Raw genomic sequence first — 21,053 nt, 5'->3', positions numbered from 1 at the left:
TCACTCTGTTGTGTTGATCTCGAATTGGATAGGATTCCAACTTTTCCTAAATAGGGTCGGGAACCGGGTAAGAAGTGTTTGCGGAATATTCATGTACCAACTATTATGTTGGTTACGCATTATGATGCAGCATATGTTGTATTCAGTAGAACTTGAAGTAAACAGTGTTGCTCTACCAACATTTATTGCTAATATTTATCAGATAAAGTTATTAGACACTTTTGTGCTAGTAGTGATGATTCATGCAAAACTATTAGTTTAGGTTGTGGATATGTATTTTTTGAGGTCACAGTAGGGGGGTCTGCTCTTCAAAAGCTTTACTTAGGCGATTATAATCTTGTTGTTGATTTATCCTTAAAACCTGATAAATTTTGGAATTGTTGCTTAGCTGTCAAAGTTCTCTATAATTTCATCAAAATGTATCTTTTTGGTATCAATATTTCTTTCTTCTGGAGAAAAATTTGACAAGTGATAAAGAAGAAAAAAAATTTTTTTTTACCTCAAGTGCCCTGATGATATTATCGATTCTGCTGTTACCAAATGCAATAAACAGAAATATCACAAAATTTGAGAAATTTATATCTTCACTATAGAAACTGCTATGAAGATATGGTGTTTGCCTTTAGATACCAATATCTGTTGGTAATTTAGCTAAATATCTACATCAACTGACAGAAAATCCTTTCAGTATATTAGAAATACTCCTTCTCTCTCAAGCATCTTCTAAAAGCAGGTTAGGTTGCCCAACCCATTAAAGTTTTAAAGGAAATTTGATTTGTGCTTTCTGTCATTTAAAAAAAATGTACCCAAATTGCTCCAACCCTTTTTTTTTTGCATCATTTATGCCCTCGCGTCATGGTGATACAAAGAATGCGATTGACTTCAAGATACATTCTCACCTCCTCCCCACAGGATGGAACGTCCGACCCAGGTGAAGCTCTGCATGAGGCTCGCACCGTCAGAGGACGCTTTCATACCTCCCCCGGCTTCCCTCCATCAGGATATAGTACACTACAAGGATTCTCTTGATTGCCAAATAGCTGAAACACCAAAGAAAGTGAGCCACTTTCGTCACCAGTCCGACGGGGACTACGCCAGTCAAACCAACGGTAACCTCCCAGAGGAGGAAGAGGAGGAGGAAGATGAAGTCTACCACCGTCAGGATGTCCGGCATAACGGCCACATCATGGCAGACGACTACGAGGAACAATTACAATACCGCCATAAGACCGCCTCCTCCGAGGCTGCGGTCAGGTATCACCATCCAGACATGAATGGCGACATCGAGGGGGTACACCACGAGAGCGAGGCCAGGATGCGGAGTAAATATCACAATAACCAAGAGGACATGGTGAACGAGTCGGAGGCGATGGCGGTCGAGTAGAGCGCTGTGTACCCTTCCTCCTCATCCTGCGCCTCCTCCTCATCTGTTTGAACCAAAGCATAGATTTATTTTCATACGTAAAAGAGGTATTTAGTCTGAAACAATGTGACTCCTGTGAGAATAAAGGAGGAGAGGAAAGAGAGAGACAATAGCAAGAGCAACCATGTTGAGCAAGAAAGAAAACAAAAAGCAATATAAAGTTAAAAAAGGGGGAAACTTCTTGGTAAATATGGAGAGAACATGGAGATATGTAGCTGTTTGTAAGATAAACGGAAAGGGGCAGGGGGTGGGGGGGGGGTAAGAAATGGGATTTTAACTTGTGCTTGGTACAAACTATGTGGTAGAAAAATACCACAATAATATTGTAAATACTTAAGCAGAAAGAACCAAAGTTTTTGTGTTGATTAATTTATGATGACATATCTTTCTTATGCATGCATGCTATAGAGTTGTTTATATTTGTACAAAAGTTCTGTGGAGGGGTTTGATACCAGCTATTTTACAACATTTGTTTTTTCCAAACATCAGTTTCAGTTCTACTTCAAACTTTAATATTCTTGACTTTAATTCGGTCATTTATTTTCATTTCCTTCAGTATGTGTTTGTTAGAACCTTTTCAAGCTGTGGAAGTTTGGACTTCTTACTGTTACAGTTAAATGAGCATGGGGTTGTGACAGTGGCGATGTTTCATGTAAGCGTTTTTTTTTTTTCTGCGACTGAGACAGTTTGTGGAACTTTCTGTACCTCCTGTACGGATGTAGGTATGTTTAAATACTGCAAGAAAGAATGTACAAAGTTCTCATACCAGACAGTTTTTTTTTTACAAGACCCAGATTTATTGGTATATCTGTGGTGGTGTCTAACAGAAATAAACAGTTCTTGGAGTGTAGTTCTGTTTGGGTAGTACCCCTTTTTTTTACGTCAGTGGTCTAAGTCAGGCCATCAGTAAGAAAGCTTGCCATTGAGGCTATGAGGCTGTGTTCTCTACATTGGTATCATCTTCAAGAGCCAACCTCTGTAATATTCCCTGTTTCCCCCTGTTTTATATTTGAAGTTATTGGGTGTCTGCAAGCATGTTACCAATTTTAACTTTATTCCCCTGACATTGGTAGGCTACTGCAGTTATTTTTTTGTTTGATATGACTACATGTGGTTTGCATAATTGAGCTGACTTGAAATGGAATGCAAGGGAGGCTAGAAAGGGGTTTGTCCCCTTCCCCCCTCCCACCCCAATGAAGGGTGAAACATGTTCTATACATGTCCTATACATGTCCTAACATATGCTCCCCATATCCCCCAACACACAACTGGTTTTGCAACAACTTTGATCCCTTCCTTTCTTCTCCGGTATTTCAAATTGAAAAGGTCGTCACCTACTGTACTGGGTAGATGAATGAATTTTTTTTTAAATCTAGTTGCAAAGGTTAATATGTGAAGTTTTATATTTTATACTATTTAAAGTACTTCTCTGACCTTACATTTGCTCACAGATCTTGTTATCCTTCATTTGAAACTCATTCATTTTGATCCCCTGATGAAAAGTAGCCTAACACATTGTACCCTCACATGGTTTGTGTCCTAAGCTTACAATTCATCATGGGCATAGTGAATCGGGTCAAACATATCACTTCTCATATTTATTTTCAAGCAAATAGTTGCTTACCCTGGAGTTGGAAACAACATTGGTGAAACATTGGTGAAAAGGAATCCATTGCACAAAAACGTTGTGATTTCTCATAGTCTTAGGTACATTTTGCTCAAAACCTGCTCGCTATTGGGAAATATTTTGCACAAAAATCTGTCACAAAAGATCTTCAAGAAGTGTTCATATTCCAGTGCTTGTATTTTCATGAAATTATTATTCCGCAGTGACTAATCCCTCATATTTTCCCCCAACCCCCCTTCTCCCAAACCTCCCCATGTATTGCATTTCTGATGTATAGGAGGATAGCACATTGAGACTTTCAAGATATATGAACAGAATCAATTACCCATCCCCTCCCCACCCCCCCACCCAGATTGCATCCCACACACATGCTATTATACTGATGGCATTACTCAGTATATGCTACATTTGTCAAAATAAGGTCCAAAATGTATCTCAAACTGCCCAATTTGTTGCTATTTTTCAGGTTTGTTTGCTGTTGATGCATTTATTCTCTTCAAGCGTTCAAAGATTCCATTTTTCTTGGTTATCGGAGAACAAATCCTACTTGGCATCTCATTAGATTTTGATCAAATCATTCCCCAGCTCTCTTTCCCATACACCCATGTTTACATGTTTTTTTTTCCATTTTATTTATCATTTTATACTTCTTATTTAATAAATATTCCGTGGTTTCCAGTGCCTCCAAAAAAGAATTCATTGTTCAGTAATCTTCTTCAGCTTATGTTTGGGTGGTTTATGTGTGTGGTTTCAAATCTAATACATTTGCAACAGACATAGGGAAATTTGGGATATATATGTAGGTGAATTCCAATAAGAAAGTGTTTTGTTTTGTTAAAGGAACAGATTTGAAAGATCTTCTCCCATCATTTGTTCACATTTGACTCGCTAATACTCTGCACTCTGTGACAGTTCTTTTCGAAATAACTTTTATTTTTTACTTTCGAAATTACAGTTACCTTCAAGTTTTTTTTTCTAATTTGAATTGAATGTCAAAAAAGATACAGATTTAAAAGGTCCAGTTTAAATTCATAGCTTTGCCAAAAGCAGAGAAGAACATAGTTGACAGACCGATTCGTTAAGTGATAACTGCTGCCTGTTTTGTTCCCCTCCCACCCCACCCAACCCCACCCCACGCCACCCCACGCGACCCCAGTTTGATTATTGCTGGTGTGTGCATGTACGAATGCCTTTTGTTACTACATATGTGTCTTTGTACTACCAATGTCTACCAATGAAGAATTTAGGCTGTACAGTGAACACAAGGAGAAGGAAGTAAAGATTTCATCTTCTTTAAAATCGTATATATTTAGGAGGAATTAAAATACTTGTTGAAATTTTGTGCAACTACAAAATCTTTAGGAATTTTTGAAGAGAGGTTTTGATAGGTTGGTAAAATGGGAATTCTAAAATGTATATAGATGTATTATAATTGTAAAATTTTTAAGAGCATAACCACTAGAAATTAAAGGGGCAAGCTTTGCGTTGTGGTAAGGTTGCTTTTGTAAAAACTTTAAAGGAGTACTGTGTATTATGCATTAATAGAAGTCAAGGGTGTGTGTTTCCTCCAAAGAAAATTTCATACTTAACAACGTAAAAAAAAGATTGGTGCCTTTCTGTTTTTTGTTCGTGTTTTTTTCGAGCAGAGGTGCAGATGGTTTCCATAACATGTTTTATTTCTTAAATGTTTTCCTTTAGATGTTTCCATGGTAGCATCAGCAAATAATTTCACCTGTTCCCAAACCCCACAACTAAAGTTCTATCAACTCCTATGTAGCAAGATCAACAGGTTTGCAAATTATTATCATATGTTTATTCATTCATATTTTTGTCTTGTAAAAATTAAAACACAAAGCAAAAAGAAATTTTTTAAGACATGATTCAACCTTCTGATAAATTTGATCTCTCTTTTTCTATCAGAAGTGAGTATAAAATGAGAGTTTCCTTCTTGCAATGGAAGCAAGTGTCGAGTTTAGAGAAGGGCTATCTACATACTATGAAAACTGGACATCAGAAAGAAGAATCCGTTCTTTATGGGGGGGGGGGGGGAAGAGTAATATTCATCAAACACTCACAGAGAATTAAAATGTTAAGCTTTACAGTATATTTTGGCAATAAAAGTTATAATAAATAATGGGTTCCAAAGAGACGGTGTGGTTCGATTTCATTGTCATGGATCTTTCCCATGGAAAGTTTCTTGACTTTTGGGATAAAATTTATATTTAAAAGCTAGTGGTAAATCTGATAATTATTTGAAATTCAACTCATATTTAAATGTAAAGTGATCGTTTTCTTTATGATTTAATGTTTTTTTTAATATTTTATAAAACTACTTGTTAAGGAGTTAAGATTTTGATGTAATTTTTGTTGGGGTGCATGCATTTTTGGGAGTAGAATATTCTTGAAAGTTTTGTTTATTCGCTTTGATTGTCCAATTTACAACCACAGATTGTGTATTGCGTCATTTACAGCTATAGTGTCACTTGCTTTTGTTCAAGGTTGGCTCTTGATTTTTACATTTTTTTTTTTATCCGGTAAATTTTAAATACAGTTTTGTGACAGATGTATCTAGTCCGGGCTTACTTTGGCATTTATCACTCTCTCTGCTGAGGGTCGTTCTGGTTATTATGTGATTTAAATCATTAAAAGTTTGTACTGTACCATTTTGGGGCTAGAGAAAATACACCAAAGTATGTGTACAGCAGAGCCATTCGGCAGGTGTGTGTCCAGTGTAAATTCCCAGGGGGCTGTAGGGCCCTTGTAAACAGAAACGAAGCAAAGCCACCCTCTTTAAGACCTCCTTTAAACCCTGTGAAAATATTGCACAATTGTAACCACACTATTTATGGCCGACTTTTGTAAATGATTTTATCTCAAGTATGTCTTAATTTATTGTTTTTTTCATCGGGGAAACAAGTAAGATTAAATAACTACAATTTCTCGAGTTTAATACTGGATAGGCTGACTGAGTATATATATATCTATATATACATATATATAATTTTTTTTTTTCATTTTAATTTTGAAATCTGCTCTTTTTATTAGTATTAATATCATTAGTTTTACTCTGTAGTATTTTGTATTTTTTGTGCTAATATTATCAGGTTCTAGGAATGGCTAGAAAGATTTATTTTTTTCTTTTGTTGGTTTATGGCATAATTGGATGGATGGTTGGTTCTTGTATGTAGCACATGTGTGCCTTACAGAATTAAGTGGCTGAGGTGAACATATTAGCTATCTCTCTCTCGAAATCAAAATACTAAAAATATCACAATTTCTTTTTGGCAGTTTTGCATAAAAGAATACAAATTTTCAGCTATTATTCCCTCTCATAAAAAAAAGACTTTTGTCTAATAATAACACTGTTCATGTTTTCAAGTTTGTGAGATGACATCTAAGATTTGTTTTTTAATCTTCTTTATTTGCTATGAAACAGCTTGTCTGACTCTGGACAATTTGGTCTCGTTTCTATCCGCCTCGGTGGAACATGGGTTGTACGGCTTGACACATTTCCGTGTACAAGTTAATTGGTCTTAATCTTACACTTGGGCACGTCTGATGTTTGAATATATATATATGATACTTCTCATTCAGTCAAAAATGATACCCGCCAGGATGGGAATGGATTTGTTGGGCAGGAAAGCAAAGTTGAAAGATAACAAGAGGATGGAGACATCCAATTCTCTTCTACTGAATCTTTTGAAACTGCAGGTAGTAGTAAACCCTTGATTTACTATGAAATGGTGCTAGCTCATATTTTACTACACAGTCTGTCTTTGTGTACATTGTATCTTTGCTAGGTTTGTCCACCAATTTTTCAAAATCCATCAACTCAGTTAGAATGGCCTCATGGCATTCTCTCATCACATAATTATGACATGATTTCCTGGGGCCCCCTGTCACCCGGGGGCTGTTAACCCCTACCCACCCTTACGTTTAACCCACCTCTTTGCAGGCCTGCTTTCACGATGTCCTTGTGAACATTGTACATTTCATCTTGTAGTGTGAAACTGTATTTATTATTCCAGTTTACAGGGGAATGTCAAACATTTCAAGAGTTAGTATTGACCTCACGCGGAATGTAGTCGTATCTATTCTTTTTGCAAACTGTCTTGCTTTTATCTTTTCTTTCTCGAAGGTAATGTTGGATTTTTAATTCTGAAATATTTGTTAAGAGCAAGTTCAAGCAAAAGAGAATGAGGGCATCCTCACTCAAAAAAAGGTGTTTTTCTCACCCTCCCTCCTTCCATCCCACCCTCTTCCACCCCCTATGGATGCCTGCTTACTAAACCATGTTACTGAATTCCACATGACTCTATCCCTGTCTTGAGTCCATGCTGACAACTGGATGTTAATTCTCTCTGCACATGATAGAGATATTCATGCTTCCACAATGTACCCATTATTATGTTTGCATGCAATAGTGGGGGAAGTACCGCTAGTAATGGCAAGACATCAGGAATGTTCCCATTGTGTCAACAAAAAAGGCCATATTTGAAAGGCTCCTTTTAACCAAAACATAATTCAACTTTTTATTGATAAGTTTCATTATAATTTATACTCTTTAGTTAGTGGGATTAAGAAAAGTATCATTGTTTATGTTAACTTTGTTACTGCTGTGTTGAAATATTTTTTACCAAAAAACCCAATTCTATATCTAAGAATCATACACAACTTTTTTTTGGCTGGTATCGAAACAAATCTGGTTGATTTATGTAAACTGGTATACGTAACAACAGTGTGTATTTAAGTTACGTCATTAATTGCATGTTTTCCCTCTAATCAAAGAGTTATAAAACTCACACCATTCTGTAGGGTAGACAATGTGCAATGGTAGTTAGAGTTCTTAGCTATTTCTTCTTACTTAGTATCTTATTTTTTTTTTTAGTCTTTCAAATACATTGTTAGGAAATTTCTTGTAAAAAGCTGAAACACTTGAAGCAAGAAGAGCATGACTGAAAACTTTTGTCTCATTGGTCTTTTATTCTGTTGTTATACAACTTTTATTTTCTTTACCTTTTAATTTCATTACGATAAACATTTTACTCATAAATATGAACCTGAAAATATAAATATGAATTGGATCATGTCTGAGGTACATATCTTGTTTGTGATATTATATGAATCGTGGGCAGCATTTACATATTTGCAGTTATATTCATAACTCGTACCACAAAGCAAACATTGCAGCCGTTATGCTGATATGGAGTACTGCAAAAGAAAGGCTTTGAGAGTATGTGTATGGTAAAAGATTGCATTCCATCCTAATGGGAATGGTTTCACAAAGGAGAATGGTTTCCATTTGACCAGTTCCCTGAATCACATGCAGGAAACCATTGACTTATGTTTGTGCCCCCCCCGAACCCCTCCCCGACTGAGGTCAATCTATTTGCTATATTCTCCTGTTTTTGTGTTGGCCTTACTGATTCCATCTGTTTGTATACTCATAGGTTTAATAATCTGTTATTCCACATCGTCATTTTAAAAACATTTTCGCCATCCTGAAGTGAAGGAGCAACTTGAACGGGAGTACGTTCACCTAAATACGTAAACTGTCCCACTACGTTTCCATACTGTAAGTAATGCTTTGTTATTCACATTTAAATTAAAATATTACATTTATTCTTGTTGGGTTGTAGCTGGACACTGGATCATACCACTACCAATGGACACCTGTTGCTATAGTCCTGATCTTTAACCAAATCATTTTAGAACCTTCCCTTCCATTCCACAAGGAGTCCCAACATTCTCAATCAACCATTTCCGCCCGTCATATTTCGTTGATTTCACCTTAGCGTAACCACCAATCGATGAAGATTTTTCTTGCCAGAAGTGGTCAGGTTGTCCAGTCGTTTGGAGACGGTTAGGACGTCAAAGGTAGTCCTCTGTTCCAGGATCTGTTTAGACCAAAAAATGTATAAATTAAGTATCTGGGGGGAGTGTTCTTATAGTAACATATGATTACATCAGAATTATTTCATAGAAAAGAGTTGTAGTTATGCTATATATATTCTATACATTATTGCTCACGAGGGTTTGAAACGGTCGGTGTACGATCTAAAATGGAGAGTTGTTTCGTGAATTGATGTGATACCTGACTTAATTCAATATTCTATCTAGAACAACCTGCACGGCAATTTTTCTTTAATGTGCACAATTCGACAACTTCCCCTCTATGTGCTGAGCAGGACATTTGTGACAAAAATTTCCTTAGCTATATCCAGACTGACTGAAATTCTATGTCAACTTTGCAAATCTAACCCCAATGTATACTTATTTCAGAAGTTGAGTTTTAATTTAATTTTTTTGTTAAAGTTTCTTATTAACTGTATTAAGTAGGCAGCCCTGCAATGACTTATTGCCTTGATGCATATTATCCTCCCCCTTTCAATAGTCAAAAGGTCCAAATATGCTTACAAAAAAAGATTTCAGACTGTATTTTTATTTTTTCAATTCCATCCATTCTACCTGGTCCTAATGTAACCAGGGAAGGAAGAGGTGCGGGAGAGGGACCATCTTTTCCTTGGATTCACCAGTCTATTGTCTTCATGGGTGGTGTCGACTGCTAGCTCAACCCCCTCCCCCCTCCAACAAGGCATGCATGAGTGAAGAGTCACTGCTTTCTGGTGAGTCTTAGCATAAGCACTTCATATAAACAGATGGCTACTGTCATGATAATTTCAATACAATCATTGTTTATTAACATACCAGATGTATTTGGTCCGAGAGGTAGGACAGCCTGTCTTTGATTTCGTTAACCAATTGCCTCTTGCCGAGATGGAGAACACTCCTACTGGTGAGATAAATTTCTAAATGTTCCAGAACAAACTCAACCTGAAAGACAAAAAAAAAAAGAGCGGATGGTAATAGGAACACAAGAGAAATAAGTTGAGTGCTAATTTGGCTATGGCCCTGTTATTCTCAATTGCGAAAAAACTCATCTTGCCACAAATTGTGTTTTAATCTTCTTTCATTTTGCTTCCAGCATTCATATTCAACTCACCTCGCTACAAAAGCTTTGAGCATCTTGAAGAACCCGGGAGAGGTAACCTACAGCACTAGTGTCAGGGAGGACCACTGCATCACCTTTGACCCTTTGTGAGGGAATCTTTCGACATGCTTCCTCTGCTGATCCTTGTGTGGCTGTAAGCTGTGAAATACATGGAAAGGGCTTTATTTTGAAAGGAGATAATTGTATTTTGTTACTGAAGATTATAGCCTATTACCTATAGCCCATGTAAACTTATTATTTGATGTGCCACTAGTTTGTAGCTTCGGTATAATAAACCAGTGCATCATTACGTAACTAATAATATGACAAAACCTTTCCTCGTCCCTCAAAATAGCTACTGGGTAAGACGGACAAAGACTTCATTTGGTTAATGCAAAATTAGGATAAATTTTTCTAACTTACGGAGCAACCAATGGAATGGTAGGAAGTCACAGGCCAAATACAAGATCAGAAAGTAAAGGGCAAGAAAAACCAAAGACAAATAAGATACAGAATAAAAAAAAAAGAATAAACATATATATATATATATATATATATATATATATGTCTATATATTCTCACCAGTCTTGAAATAAGGTTATTAGCTTGCATCTGTCGGGCTCTGTTGGCAGATCGGTGATGTCGGCTGCGATGGAAAACTGCTCTTTCATAATTGCTTTTAGGAATGATGACATCGACAAGTTCTACTTGCTGCAAGTGGTGAAGGGATGGAAAAAAAAATTGATAAATAAAGTCAACAAAAAAAATAAAGTCCAAAAAAAAATCTCCATCAAGTCACACATGAAAGGTAGAATATGGAGACAGAAAATATGATTGGTTAATTAAAGGAGTATGAAGGTGATTGATATTAAGATAAACAATCTATTCATGTAGCGCTGTAGCTGATGTTTGCATGCTACCTCAGGTGGATTACACCATTAAAAGTGGTACTTCTAAAGAATAGTATGTCGAGATAGAGAGAGTACAACCAAACAAGCTGTTCCACTGCCAACCATGCGATTCATGACTATGGCATGGTGCACTTTTAACACTGTAAAATACACACTGCATACATCTCAAAAAAAAAAAGTTTCATAGACATTTAGCATCATAGCATTTAGAACTAAAAATTAGGTACTAGTGAACTTAGGTAATGAGTACTAGATTTCACCTGGAGTACAAGCAAAAATCACAAAAAAAACCCCAACCCCCTCCCACCAAATGTGATTGTCTCAAATGTAATTGCTTTTTGTGTTTGTTGCATTCTGAAAATTCTTTAAATTCCATCAGGAGTAATATTCCGAACTCTTCGTTTATTGACGGCAGCAGTTTACTCACAGTTGTAGACATGGTGTTTTCTTTCCTACAGTTGTAAGTGTGGTTTAGCCATTCGTTACCGCAGGACCAACAGAAAGAAAACGAGCAACGGCAAACCATGTGTGCGCAACCACCGTTCTTCGTTACTGGATACTGACAGGCGGGGCACCTCTTGACGTTAATATGCTTAATCTTGCCCATCTTGACAATTCCGACTAGAAGAAAAAAATTGACAAATGTCAAATCAACAAATTTTTAGTAACGATGCAAAGTAGAATAGGGTTTGTGATGGTGGAAGGCATAGGTTTTCAGTGGGGGTGGATAACATACACCCATCACAGTGTTTGTGCTGCTGTGTATTACTTGTTTCCAAAATAAATCTTTGTCACCTTGACATTATACCCACTTAAAAGAACGAAAATTGAAATTATTATCACAACTTTTGTGGCTGTTTTCAAAGGGAATGAAGTTATTCTACTTTATTTTATCATTATTATATTTTCTGTTTTTTTCGTTTTCACTCTTTATGAATAGTGTTCTACTAGAACAGATTTCAAACTAGTGACCTCACAGTTACAAGCCCTGTGCTCTAACAGCTCTTAGTTTTCCAGCCCTAGTTTGTGGGGTACTCTGTCCAGCCAATACTTTGCTGGTGCAGGCAGAAAATTTCCTATTCGATTCCATGTCGTTCAATTATGTATTATTATGAGTCTTAAAAATCTCTTCATTTCCCGACCAATTTTCCCCCCAATAAAACTCTGTTCCATGCCGTATATGGAAAAAATCACATTCAACTTTACCTCCATCTTTGTGCTTCTCTTTGTACTTTTCATTTTGTTCACAGGTCGAGGGCCAGTGTACCTTTCCTTTACAGTTGCTACACCACACACCTCCACAGGCACAGACGAGGCCTGTGTTGCCTTGAGTTGCACCCTCTGAGTCCCTCGGTAGCAGATGGCCACACCCTTCCTTTGGGCATCGTTCCAACCTCTGTGACACCCTGAGCACCTCGAGTTGCTGCTCCTTATATTGTAGGAAGGAAGAATGGGGTACGAAGCTGGCCAGTGTTATCTCATCTACCCGTGACTTGCAGTTATATGCCTTTGATTGAAAGAAGAAAGAAAGATAAACGTTGATCCACAAGTTACAGTGCACTTGGTTGCAAGAAGAATGAGGTACGAAGCTGGCCAGTGTTACCTCATTGATTGAAAAATAAATAAATAAAAAAAGAAGTTAAATCGTATCTTATCAGAGAGTCACACTGCCTGCTAATTAAACAAAAAATTATATACGTTCAACATCTGGGAAAGTGTTTAAACCTTGACTTATCCACTCTCTAAACAGATGCTTTTGAGATATTGTGCAAGTAATACTCCTAAGGAGTTTGTCATAGCTTTGATTTGCAGACGTATGACATCATCGAATACTAACCGGACAAGTCAGTCTGGTTTGCCCGTGACTGATTGCAGTTCTCAGATAGTTCTGCCAACAGTCGTCACAAAACCAATGCCGGCAGTCACTAAGTGATGTGGTTCCCATGGAAACACCGTCTTGTCCAATCAGGTCACTCTCCAGACAAATCTCACAGTCTGTTACGATATCACCGAGCCTTTGCAGAAAATGTTCCTCCAGAATGGTATCACCATGGCAACCATCTTCTGTTTCCAACTAATAGGAATAACATGAGAATCACTTTTACAATACAATACACCAAGGGAAGTACAATCTGAGAATGTTAAGACAACCATTGAATCATTGATTAATGCAGACAACTTTAGCTTTCAACAATTTCCCTTCACATGCGATGCTTTGGTCATTTCTATATTCATTATTCGTTTGCATTATCACAAAGAACCACTGCACAATTGACTTGCTAAGGTAAAACTTAACAATGTGAACATGAAAAGACTTTCAGTTTCTTGCATATAATTATCCCAGCCAGTTTTCTGTTCTTTTTTTTTTTACTAAATATAGAAACTAAATTCTGGTGTGCAGACCTTCAAAGTCCCAAAAAACCTACAAGTTATCTTATGTGTTCTACTAACCTCAATTGTACTACAAACCTCCCTTTTAGAAAATACCTTTGAGAAATGAAGATTGGTCAGATGCCGAAGTGACTCAACCAAGACTTTTCCTTTAATCAATAAATTATTAATCAATAAATTATTAAAATTGGTTTATCCACCAAAAATGCTTATCTCTCCATCTACAGTATTTGTAACATCTGTACTTTCTGTATCTCTGGTCAGTTTGCTTCTAACAACTTCCAACTGACACAAAAAATGGATAAAGTCGTTTTATATTAACACATGCTTCCCTGGATTAGTTTTCCATATGATATTTAAATAAATTAATGGATTAGCAATTCATACTAAAGGGATTAGCTATCTGTAATAAAAGTGTTCGTAAGACATCCTACCTGATCCATGAGTTGAATAGGGGTCTTTGTTTCTTGCTTGGAGTTCCATTCCCACACTCCACTCAAAACATCCAAGTTAACTTCCGGTTTACCCCGAGGAAATGACGTCGAGGTAAAGAATCTGTTGACAAAACCAAATAATGAGTAAGGTTTCAAAGACTTATTCTTATAATTTTAATTGTTTAATCAAATTAAGGTCTGGTGATATGATGTCCCCAGTTTTTATCTGAAAGGTGAGTAGAAAATACTACATATTACTATTGTTTGGTACAAACTTTGCCAAGGAAATGATTTTAAGGTAATTATCACAAGTTTGGGATCGACAGCAGTAATGATATATGTGCTATCTGATACAGAATTAACAGTAACAATCAGTATGTATAGATGGTAGGGGGGGGGGGCATGGTAGTGGGGTAAAATTTGACATGCAGTGAGGAGTAACATGCACTCTCCTCCCATGGATGGACAAACTACTGTATGGTACGTACCCATCCAGGGGTAGTTTATCAACATGTTCCTTGAGTATCTCCATCACTCGTTTCATGTTAAAGACGTTCAGATGGGTAAAATGTTCCTGGGTTTCTACAGCTGTTTTCACGTCAAGAGGAAATCCAACCAAGGTAAACCTGTAAAACAAATATGAACTATCTTAAAAATTTGTCCATAGCATTACAACCAATCAAAGAGAACTACCATAATTTGCAACATTAATTTGAAAAAAAAAACAAGGCAATGAAACTTCACAGCATTTGTTGACTGTACAGCATTTCCATAATTGCTGGAAGTGAATGACTTTAGAAAGAAGTTAAATACCTGAGTGTCTCACGTCCGTCCTTAGAATCACGTTGCGGTGTAGCGGTATCACACTGTTTACTGAATCGGGCCCTCTCCACCAGAATCCAGCAATCCTTCTTCATCCGCATCATTTCGTCGATAGTCCTGGTGAATGCCCCCTCTCTCAGCTTTCCGTGGATGTAAGAAGTGACATTGATGGACAGACGAGGGGGAAGGCATTTACCCCAGAGGAAACTAGAACCATCGAAGCTCTTTGTAGCTGCGATTTTTAGGTCCTTGACTGCATCGGGGTCCACGGGAACAAGGAAGGTAGGTTGGTCACAATAAAGTCTTGAAGGGATCATTATTGTTATCTTCTGGTCTTTCTTCCTATTCTTTCTAGTGTTTGTCTTCGTCCATACTCTTGGTTTTGGAATGTACGATGCGGTTTCCCATGACGACGGAACGGCATACTCGTCTCTATCTACGTAAATTATGTGATCTTTCCCTTCTTCAAGAGGGACATCCCTCACGATTTTCTTTGGGCTTTTCTCTCTCTTTTCTTGAGGTTTTGTCGATGCAGGGAGGATGAAGTCCTCCAGGGAGTTATCCATGCCAGTATACCCCAGCTGTGCACCCCTCACAGAGCCGAGCGAGTCCTCCATTGCCTCTCTCAACATGATATCGTCCTCCTCATCCCAGACTTCATCTTCATACATCTCCTGGTAGAAGCTGATGTTACCTCCAGGCAAACCCTTCCTCGTTTTGGCTGACTTAGCGGAATAGGATCCTTTCAAGAAACGGAAAAGACAGCAAATGTTTTGGATGGATTTAACATTTTTACCGACAGAATCACCTTTCAAGATAACCAAGGTCACTACATGTAGTCATTGCCCATCAAAGCGGAGTGGAAACTCACTCTGTAACCAGTGCACAAAGAAAATGCACACGCAAGCTTGACCCTGCAAAACAACTTTGTGCCCTTCTACTGTAGAGCTGTTAATATATTCCTAATGGTATTTGTGACAATCGAAAGTATGGTTTCGAAGCTATTGGGTATGGTAATTTTTAATAATCATTCAAAGTTAACTTCCAAAAGTTTTTGCTCGAACAGTTTAAAATCTGTGTAAAAAATGCTCAGCATGAGGTTTTTGGAAACAATGCCCATCAGAGCTTAGAGGAACCATAGTATGAAGTTCGGTATGCTATGGAAAAGCTAGCGGTGTGTCGTTTTTTTGTATTCTCTGATATGCAGCTCATATTTTTGCGTGCAGGCAAAGAATTCAAGGTACAATCACAAACATTGTTTATTTTGATTATGGTATATTATTTGTTAATGTCTAGTTGCAAAACCAATTCTCAGCCATGACATATTTTCCCACAGCTGGGAAGACTACTATTCTGATGCTTTATATAAAATGCTTTAATGATAAAGGTAAATACAAAGAGAGGAAGGGGGAAGGGGGAGGGTGCCTGGGATGGCTTGTTGATCTTGGAGAGAAAGTCACTTTTTTCCACTCCGCCTTCCTCTTGACCTTAACTCTTAACGACAACCTTTCCCCAATGTTTACTTACCTCTGGGTGGTTGTATCTGGAAGTGATGCTTGGAGGGTGCTGTATATACCTTACAATGTATCAGAACCTCTTCCTCCCAAACATCTTCTTGATGTTGTCTCTTCTTGTACCCTCTCCTTCCCTTAAGCTTCCTTCTCTTGACCGGGATTTCCTCCACCTCCGCCGCCTCTTCCCGACTTTTATCGTCAGTCACCCCCGAGAGATCCTCTTCCCTGGCATAGGTCCTACTGGCACTCTTCGCCTGCCTCTCGCCGTTCCTCTGTGAGCAAACGTGCAGACAGTCCGCTACCTTTCTGTGTTGACCCGGCTTCAGGTGATGTTTCGATACGACGACGGTACAATCGGACTCGCCCAATTCGTCCATCAGGTTATCAGCCACCTGCCATCGTTTCTTTTTATTCATTGAAAGGTGGATGTCATTGCTGACTTGGTTCCCTGAGAAGTGACACAAAAACAGAAGAATATTAAACTGAGATCCTTCAGTGATCTTTCATAATGAATAGTTTCAACTACAACACCCATATGACAGCCGGGCATTCAAATTTGTCCTTGACATTAAGAAAGATATCTATACCTGAAAACACAAAAAAATTGATCACATTTATAACATCTAAAAAGAAGAATCCATAGTGGAGATGAGTTTGGTCTAAACCCCGATGTCACTCCCGCACCTGTAACCAGTGGTGCACTATATACGGGGAGGGGGAGGGGCTGGGTCAACCACGAAATAGAATGTAATGAACAGTCACCTCAAAAATAAGTGCACTACCCCTGTGGTTGCAGTACGTGCCTCTCAGAGAGGTCATATATTTTTTCAACACACATTATATTTTCCCAAAAAATGTAACATACGGGGAAATTTTAGCACACGAATGTAGATGAAAAAATGCAAATGATAGCACCATTTTGCATCTAAGCACTTTATATTTGGATAAACAAATTTTTCAAAAGTGGAGGGGGACACCCCCTACCGTTATATCCATCCCACAGGACAGAGATGGGCCTCTATGTGCATGAAAATAGGAACAGAAATTTGCCTTTGCCCCCCACACGAAAAAACCTGGCTGTACTGTACATCTGCCTATAACCGTATCCATATCTGATGTGGTGTGAATTTAATCTGCTGTCCATTGGAAGTGGTTGCCTATGACGTCAGTATGAATATTGTCCATCATAAATATTTTGGTGGAAATATTTCTAGCTGTACTACATTGATATGGTGATGTTTGTACCTCTTTTGAATGATTTGCTGCTCTGTATTACTATGTGCTGATCGGCACACAACTGGCTGTATGAAAATGTTGGCCTTCTGACAGTGTGGCCACTGAACACACCAAATCTGGATCCTTTTGTGTACACCATTGTGACTTTGGGGTTGTCTTCTCTTTCCGTGCAAGTGGTTTCCTCGATTCTGAAATAAAGATTAAATCAATTCAAGACCATATCACAGGTGTGTGTCAAAACCACAAATACAGTGAAGAATAATGTAATGCTCAAATTATTTGTAGCAGATCTGAACTTTTCCCTCAAGGTAAATTACTACATGGTTCCTTTGGGCAAAACAGCTCTACATCTTTGCACATGTGTAGCAATTCACCCACCTTGGATATCATTTTGCTATGTGATACCAGCATATTCCCGGATACACGATACAAGTACTCTAATGGAATAATTGCTCAAGAACAGACACACACACAGAACACTTCTCAGCTACTACAGTACAAGCCAATACTGCCCAGTAGGCTGTCTATATTATGATAAAACAAGATTGAAGGAATTGTCTGGTGGAAGATTTTGATACATTGTCCTTGTAGTTATTATTTTTCTCTTTCTAACCATGTAAAAATTGTCCCCCTTCGACGTTTTCTTCTTGTAGAAATCTAGTTTTCAAATTCACCAGTTTCTCACCAAAAGTACAGTTTGTTCAAACGCTTCAATATGGTGATTGACGTAGTGAGCTGGCAAAGAGGCAAAACAGGGGACTTCAAGTTAGCACTCCCATTTCCGCAGCAATAGACTCTCACGTGTAAAAGCACATGTGATTGCCTATTAATATAACATATATATCGCGAGTGTGTATCCTACTGTACCATGCCCAGTTGGTATACGTATAGCGTTGCACAAAATATACTCTCACACTCAAACCCCGCTGTTCATAAACTGTTCTTTGAAATTGCTGAAATAAAATTCACGGATCAAATTTACAGTAAAAAGAAACTTGAAAAGCATTCAGAACACCGAAATATGAAACCTGGTGGAAGATGTCAGAGCAGAATGCAGTACCGAGAAGCTTAGGCTTTGCAGAACTGTCCGATTGTAAATGTTAGAGTAGCCTACACATGCGAACATTCTTCGCCCAGGAGCTGGATAGCGCGATGTATAAACAACGAAGAGTCTGCTGTTAAAACTTATCTTGTGTTACACAAGACAACGAAACCACTGATCATCTACATATATGGCGGATGAAGGAGTTTTTGAAAACATATCTACTGTAATTTATAAGAAATTTCACCGAAAAATTAAGGAAGAAATTAATCTGTATACAAACATGGTTTTTGTTGTGATTACTGTAGGTACTGTACAAAGCGTGGGTTATGTCACAATCTGCATTAGCGTAGATGACGTCACGTTTTGTACTGTTCAAATCATATTGGAAGTGTCCATCCTTAACGATTAAAAAATCTTTACTCTGTCAAACGCAACATTAGCGTTCTCATACTTTGACAACATGTTTGGAAAATTATTTATCATTTTTTAAGGTAACTTCTTTCGGCCACCAGACAATCTTTCAAGAATCATGGACATACTGAATGAATGCTGGAAAACAAATGACCCAACATAGCATGCAACATTGAAAATGATACTTGAAGTATATGAATGATACAGAAGTTGCATTCAGAAATGGCTATCAAATATATGACACTTATTACTCGTTCAGCTAGGCTGTATGTACTTTAAACACAGATCGTTACTGTAGATGTATTGTCACAGAACGTTAAGTTACCGTTTATCTCCACAATTAAAGCAAGTAGCAGACATAGTATTACAGAAGCACTCACGTTATAGTTAGAGAATTTAGGCGGCCTACAAGTACAACACTGCAGTGTTCACGACCCTCCAAAAGAATTAGGCTAGGCTGGATAAAACCTACACTGTAGTCTGTACTCTACCGTATACCCTACCGTTAACGGTTAAAATATGGTGTTTCCTTCTTCTCAAACCCCAACTCTCCGTTTGTCCCTTTCCTTCCTATGATATAAAATGAAGATTGATCCTGAAACTGTCATTTTATATTCTAAAATACGATGCGGCATACTCATGTCAAAATCTGGTGCAATAGTTACGATTACACAGACTTTCGCACTTTTTGTACGTTTGGATTGATGCTTACTCTTGCGCAATCAATCTGACGGAATGATCTATTTATAAAAATGGAACACCCCATATAGGGATCTGTTAGTAGCAAACTGGGATTTGCCTTTTAATATTTTGCATCGGAACCTTATGAAATAAAGCAAACTTATATCTTATTTTTTTTAAATAACATATAAAATTATTAAATGATATATGTAAACATTTAAGGAGAAATGTTGAGATATTGAAAGAAATAATTTCTCTTGTGATTAATACTCGCCTTAGCGAGAATAACTGGATTCCTATTGCAACATATGTTGTTAAATCAATTATCAGCTGTTCGCTCAGTTCAACCAGGAAGTTCCCTGCTTCAACTGAAGTGTGTTTCAGTCAGCAATGCAGATAATCCCTACCAACAAGATACAACTTTTGGGTGGGGGGGGGGGCAGTCCACACAACCCATGGATTTATGCCTTAGGGAGGAAAAAAGGTCTTTAAGCTTACAGAATTGTTTTCAGACTAAAAGGTTTTTCTATAGAATGTTGCAAACATTTTCATCTCTGTGTCAAAACGTTTTCATCTACACAAGGTTCACATGATAAGGTTTGAAAAATCACTCAGACCTTATTTAATAGAGAGCATTTATGGAGGGAATAATCATTGAAAGCAGATGGTATGAAATGTAAACCCCATTTTTCCAACGCGACATTAAAAAAGGACGTCAGCAGAAACTTGCGTTTAGACCTAATTATAGCCTAAATATGCATCAGAATGCCATAACTTCAGATTCGTAATCAGCGTGTCGCGAACTACCAGAAAAGATACACATTTATCGCCTTTGCGACAAAAAGTTTTTTCACCTTTAAAAACCGTAAGCAGTTGTTTTCCAAAATTTATGCCAAAATTTGACCCATTTATTCATAAATGTCAAGATAAAACTCAAGATGACAAACAAAGGTTTGATTTGACTGCTTTGAAATCACGTATCACTGGCAAGATGCGTCGAGCGCTCTCTTATGAAACTTATTTCGCTCACTTTGCAACAGAACAATAGAACAATAGAAAAACTTTTAGGGGCAACAAAAGATTTAATACTTTGTTCGTCGTAAAAGTTTTTCGGTCTTACTTTTTCAAGTTTGAGAGGCAAAAATTTGTTGTCGCAAAATCGATAAATGTGTATCTTTTCTGGTAGTTCGCGACACGCTGATTACGAATCTGAAGTTTATTTTGGAATTGGGTACCAAAAAGAAGTACTTTTTTTAACTTTTTAGACAAAAAACCTATTTTTGGCGCAAATAAAAATTGCCAAAAATTGACCCCAAATCGATTTAGCCCAAAAGACGTAATAGGGAGTAATCGATGCTCAGGAGCCCAAATCTGCAACTCCCAGGTCCATATCTGCTTCCGTTCGGGAGATACGTGGTCCCAAAGTACAAGATAGAAATACGTGTTCTTTATAAGTGTACAAATTGGAAAACCATTTCTTTTCAGCCTCCTCTCTTGTCCTCTCTGAAACACCCATCGACAATAAAATTAGACGTGGAGTAGAAGACACCCTTGTCTTTGTTATACA

At 37.6% G+C, this 21,053-nt stretch overlaps 2 protein-coding genes across 9 annotated transcripts in view; one reads left to right on the top strand and one right to left on the bottom strand.

Moving 5' to 3' along the window:
• LOC139961508 (forkhead box protein P4-like) overlaps nt 1–5,563 on the top strand; it is an 85,988-nt gene extending 80,425 nt beyond the window's left edge. For all 7 annotated transcript variants that reach the window (XM_071960718.1, XM_071960713.1, XM_071960714.1 and 4 more), the window contains one exon: nt 913–5,563. In XM_071960718.1, the coding sequence (XP_071816819.1) occupies nt 913–1,384 (472 nt within the window). In that variant the 3' untranslated portion in view covers nt 1,385–5,563. The remainder of the gene's footprint in view (nt 1–912) is intronic.
• On the bottom strand, nt 4,656–19,523 carry LOC139961507 (uncharacterized). 2 transcript variants are annotated; one of them, XM_071960711.1, is made up of 13 exons: nt 19,186–19,523; nt 17,359–17,537; nt 16,127–16,561; nt 14,591–15,341; nt 14,266–14,403; nt 13,778–13,898; nt 12,790–13,026; nt 12,159–12,459; nt 11,380–11,573; nt 10,624–10,752; nt 10,054–10,200; nt 9,759–9,884; nt 4,656–8,947 (listed from the first exon to the last, which is right to left on the bottom strand). In XM_071960711.1, exons 2-13 carry the CDS (start codon nt 17,486–17,488, stop codon nt 8,837–8,839), a joined length of 2,820 nt encoding a protein of 939 aa, XP_071816812.1. In that variant the 5' UTR covers nt 17,489–17,537; nt 19,186–19,523; the 3' UTR covers nt 4,656–8,836. The 2 variants fall into 2 exon arrangements, with proteins under 2 accessions (XP_071816812.1, XP_071816813.1); XM_071960712.1 differs by having other exon boundaries at nt 19,309–19,523.
• Nucleotides 19,524–21,053: the final 1,530 nt, after the last annotated feature.

This window comes from Apostichopus japonicus, chromosome 20, assembly GCF_037975245.1.
Source record: "Apostichopus japonicus isolate 1M-3 chromosome 20, ASM3797524v1, whole genome shotgun sequence".
In the NCBI taxonomy this organism is placed as follows: Eukaryota; Metazoa; Echinodermata; class Holothuroidea; order Aspidochirotida; family Stichopodidae; genus Apostichopus; species Apostichopus japonicus.
This window is presented reverse-complemented; position numbering and strand designations above follow the sequence as displayed.

Bases quoted from the DNA above. Each gene is read 5' to 3' on its own strand.
- LOC139961507 (XM_071960711.1), bottom strand. From the start codon at position 17,488: ATGGTGTACACAAAAGGATCCAGATTTGGTGTGTTCAGTGGCCACACT. The intron at 16,562-17,358 runs GTACAAACATCA...GTCACTTCTCAG, and splicing joins CAGCAAATCATTCAAAAGAG to GGAACCAAGTCAGCAATGAC. The intron at 14,404-14,590 runs GTATTTAACTTC...TTTGTTTTACAG, and splicing joins GACGGACGTGAGACACTCAG to GTTTACCTTGGTTGGATTTC.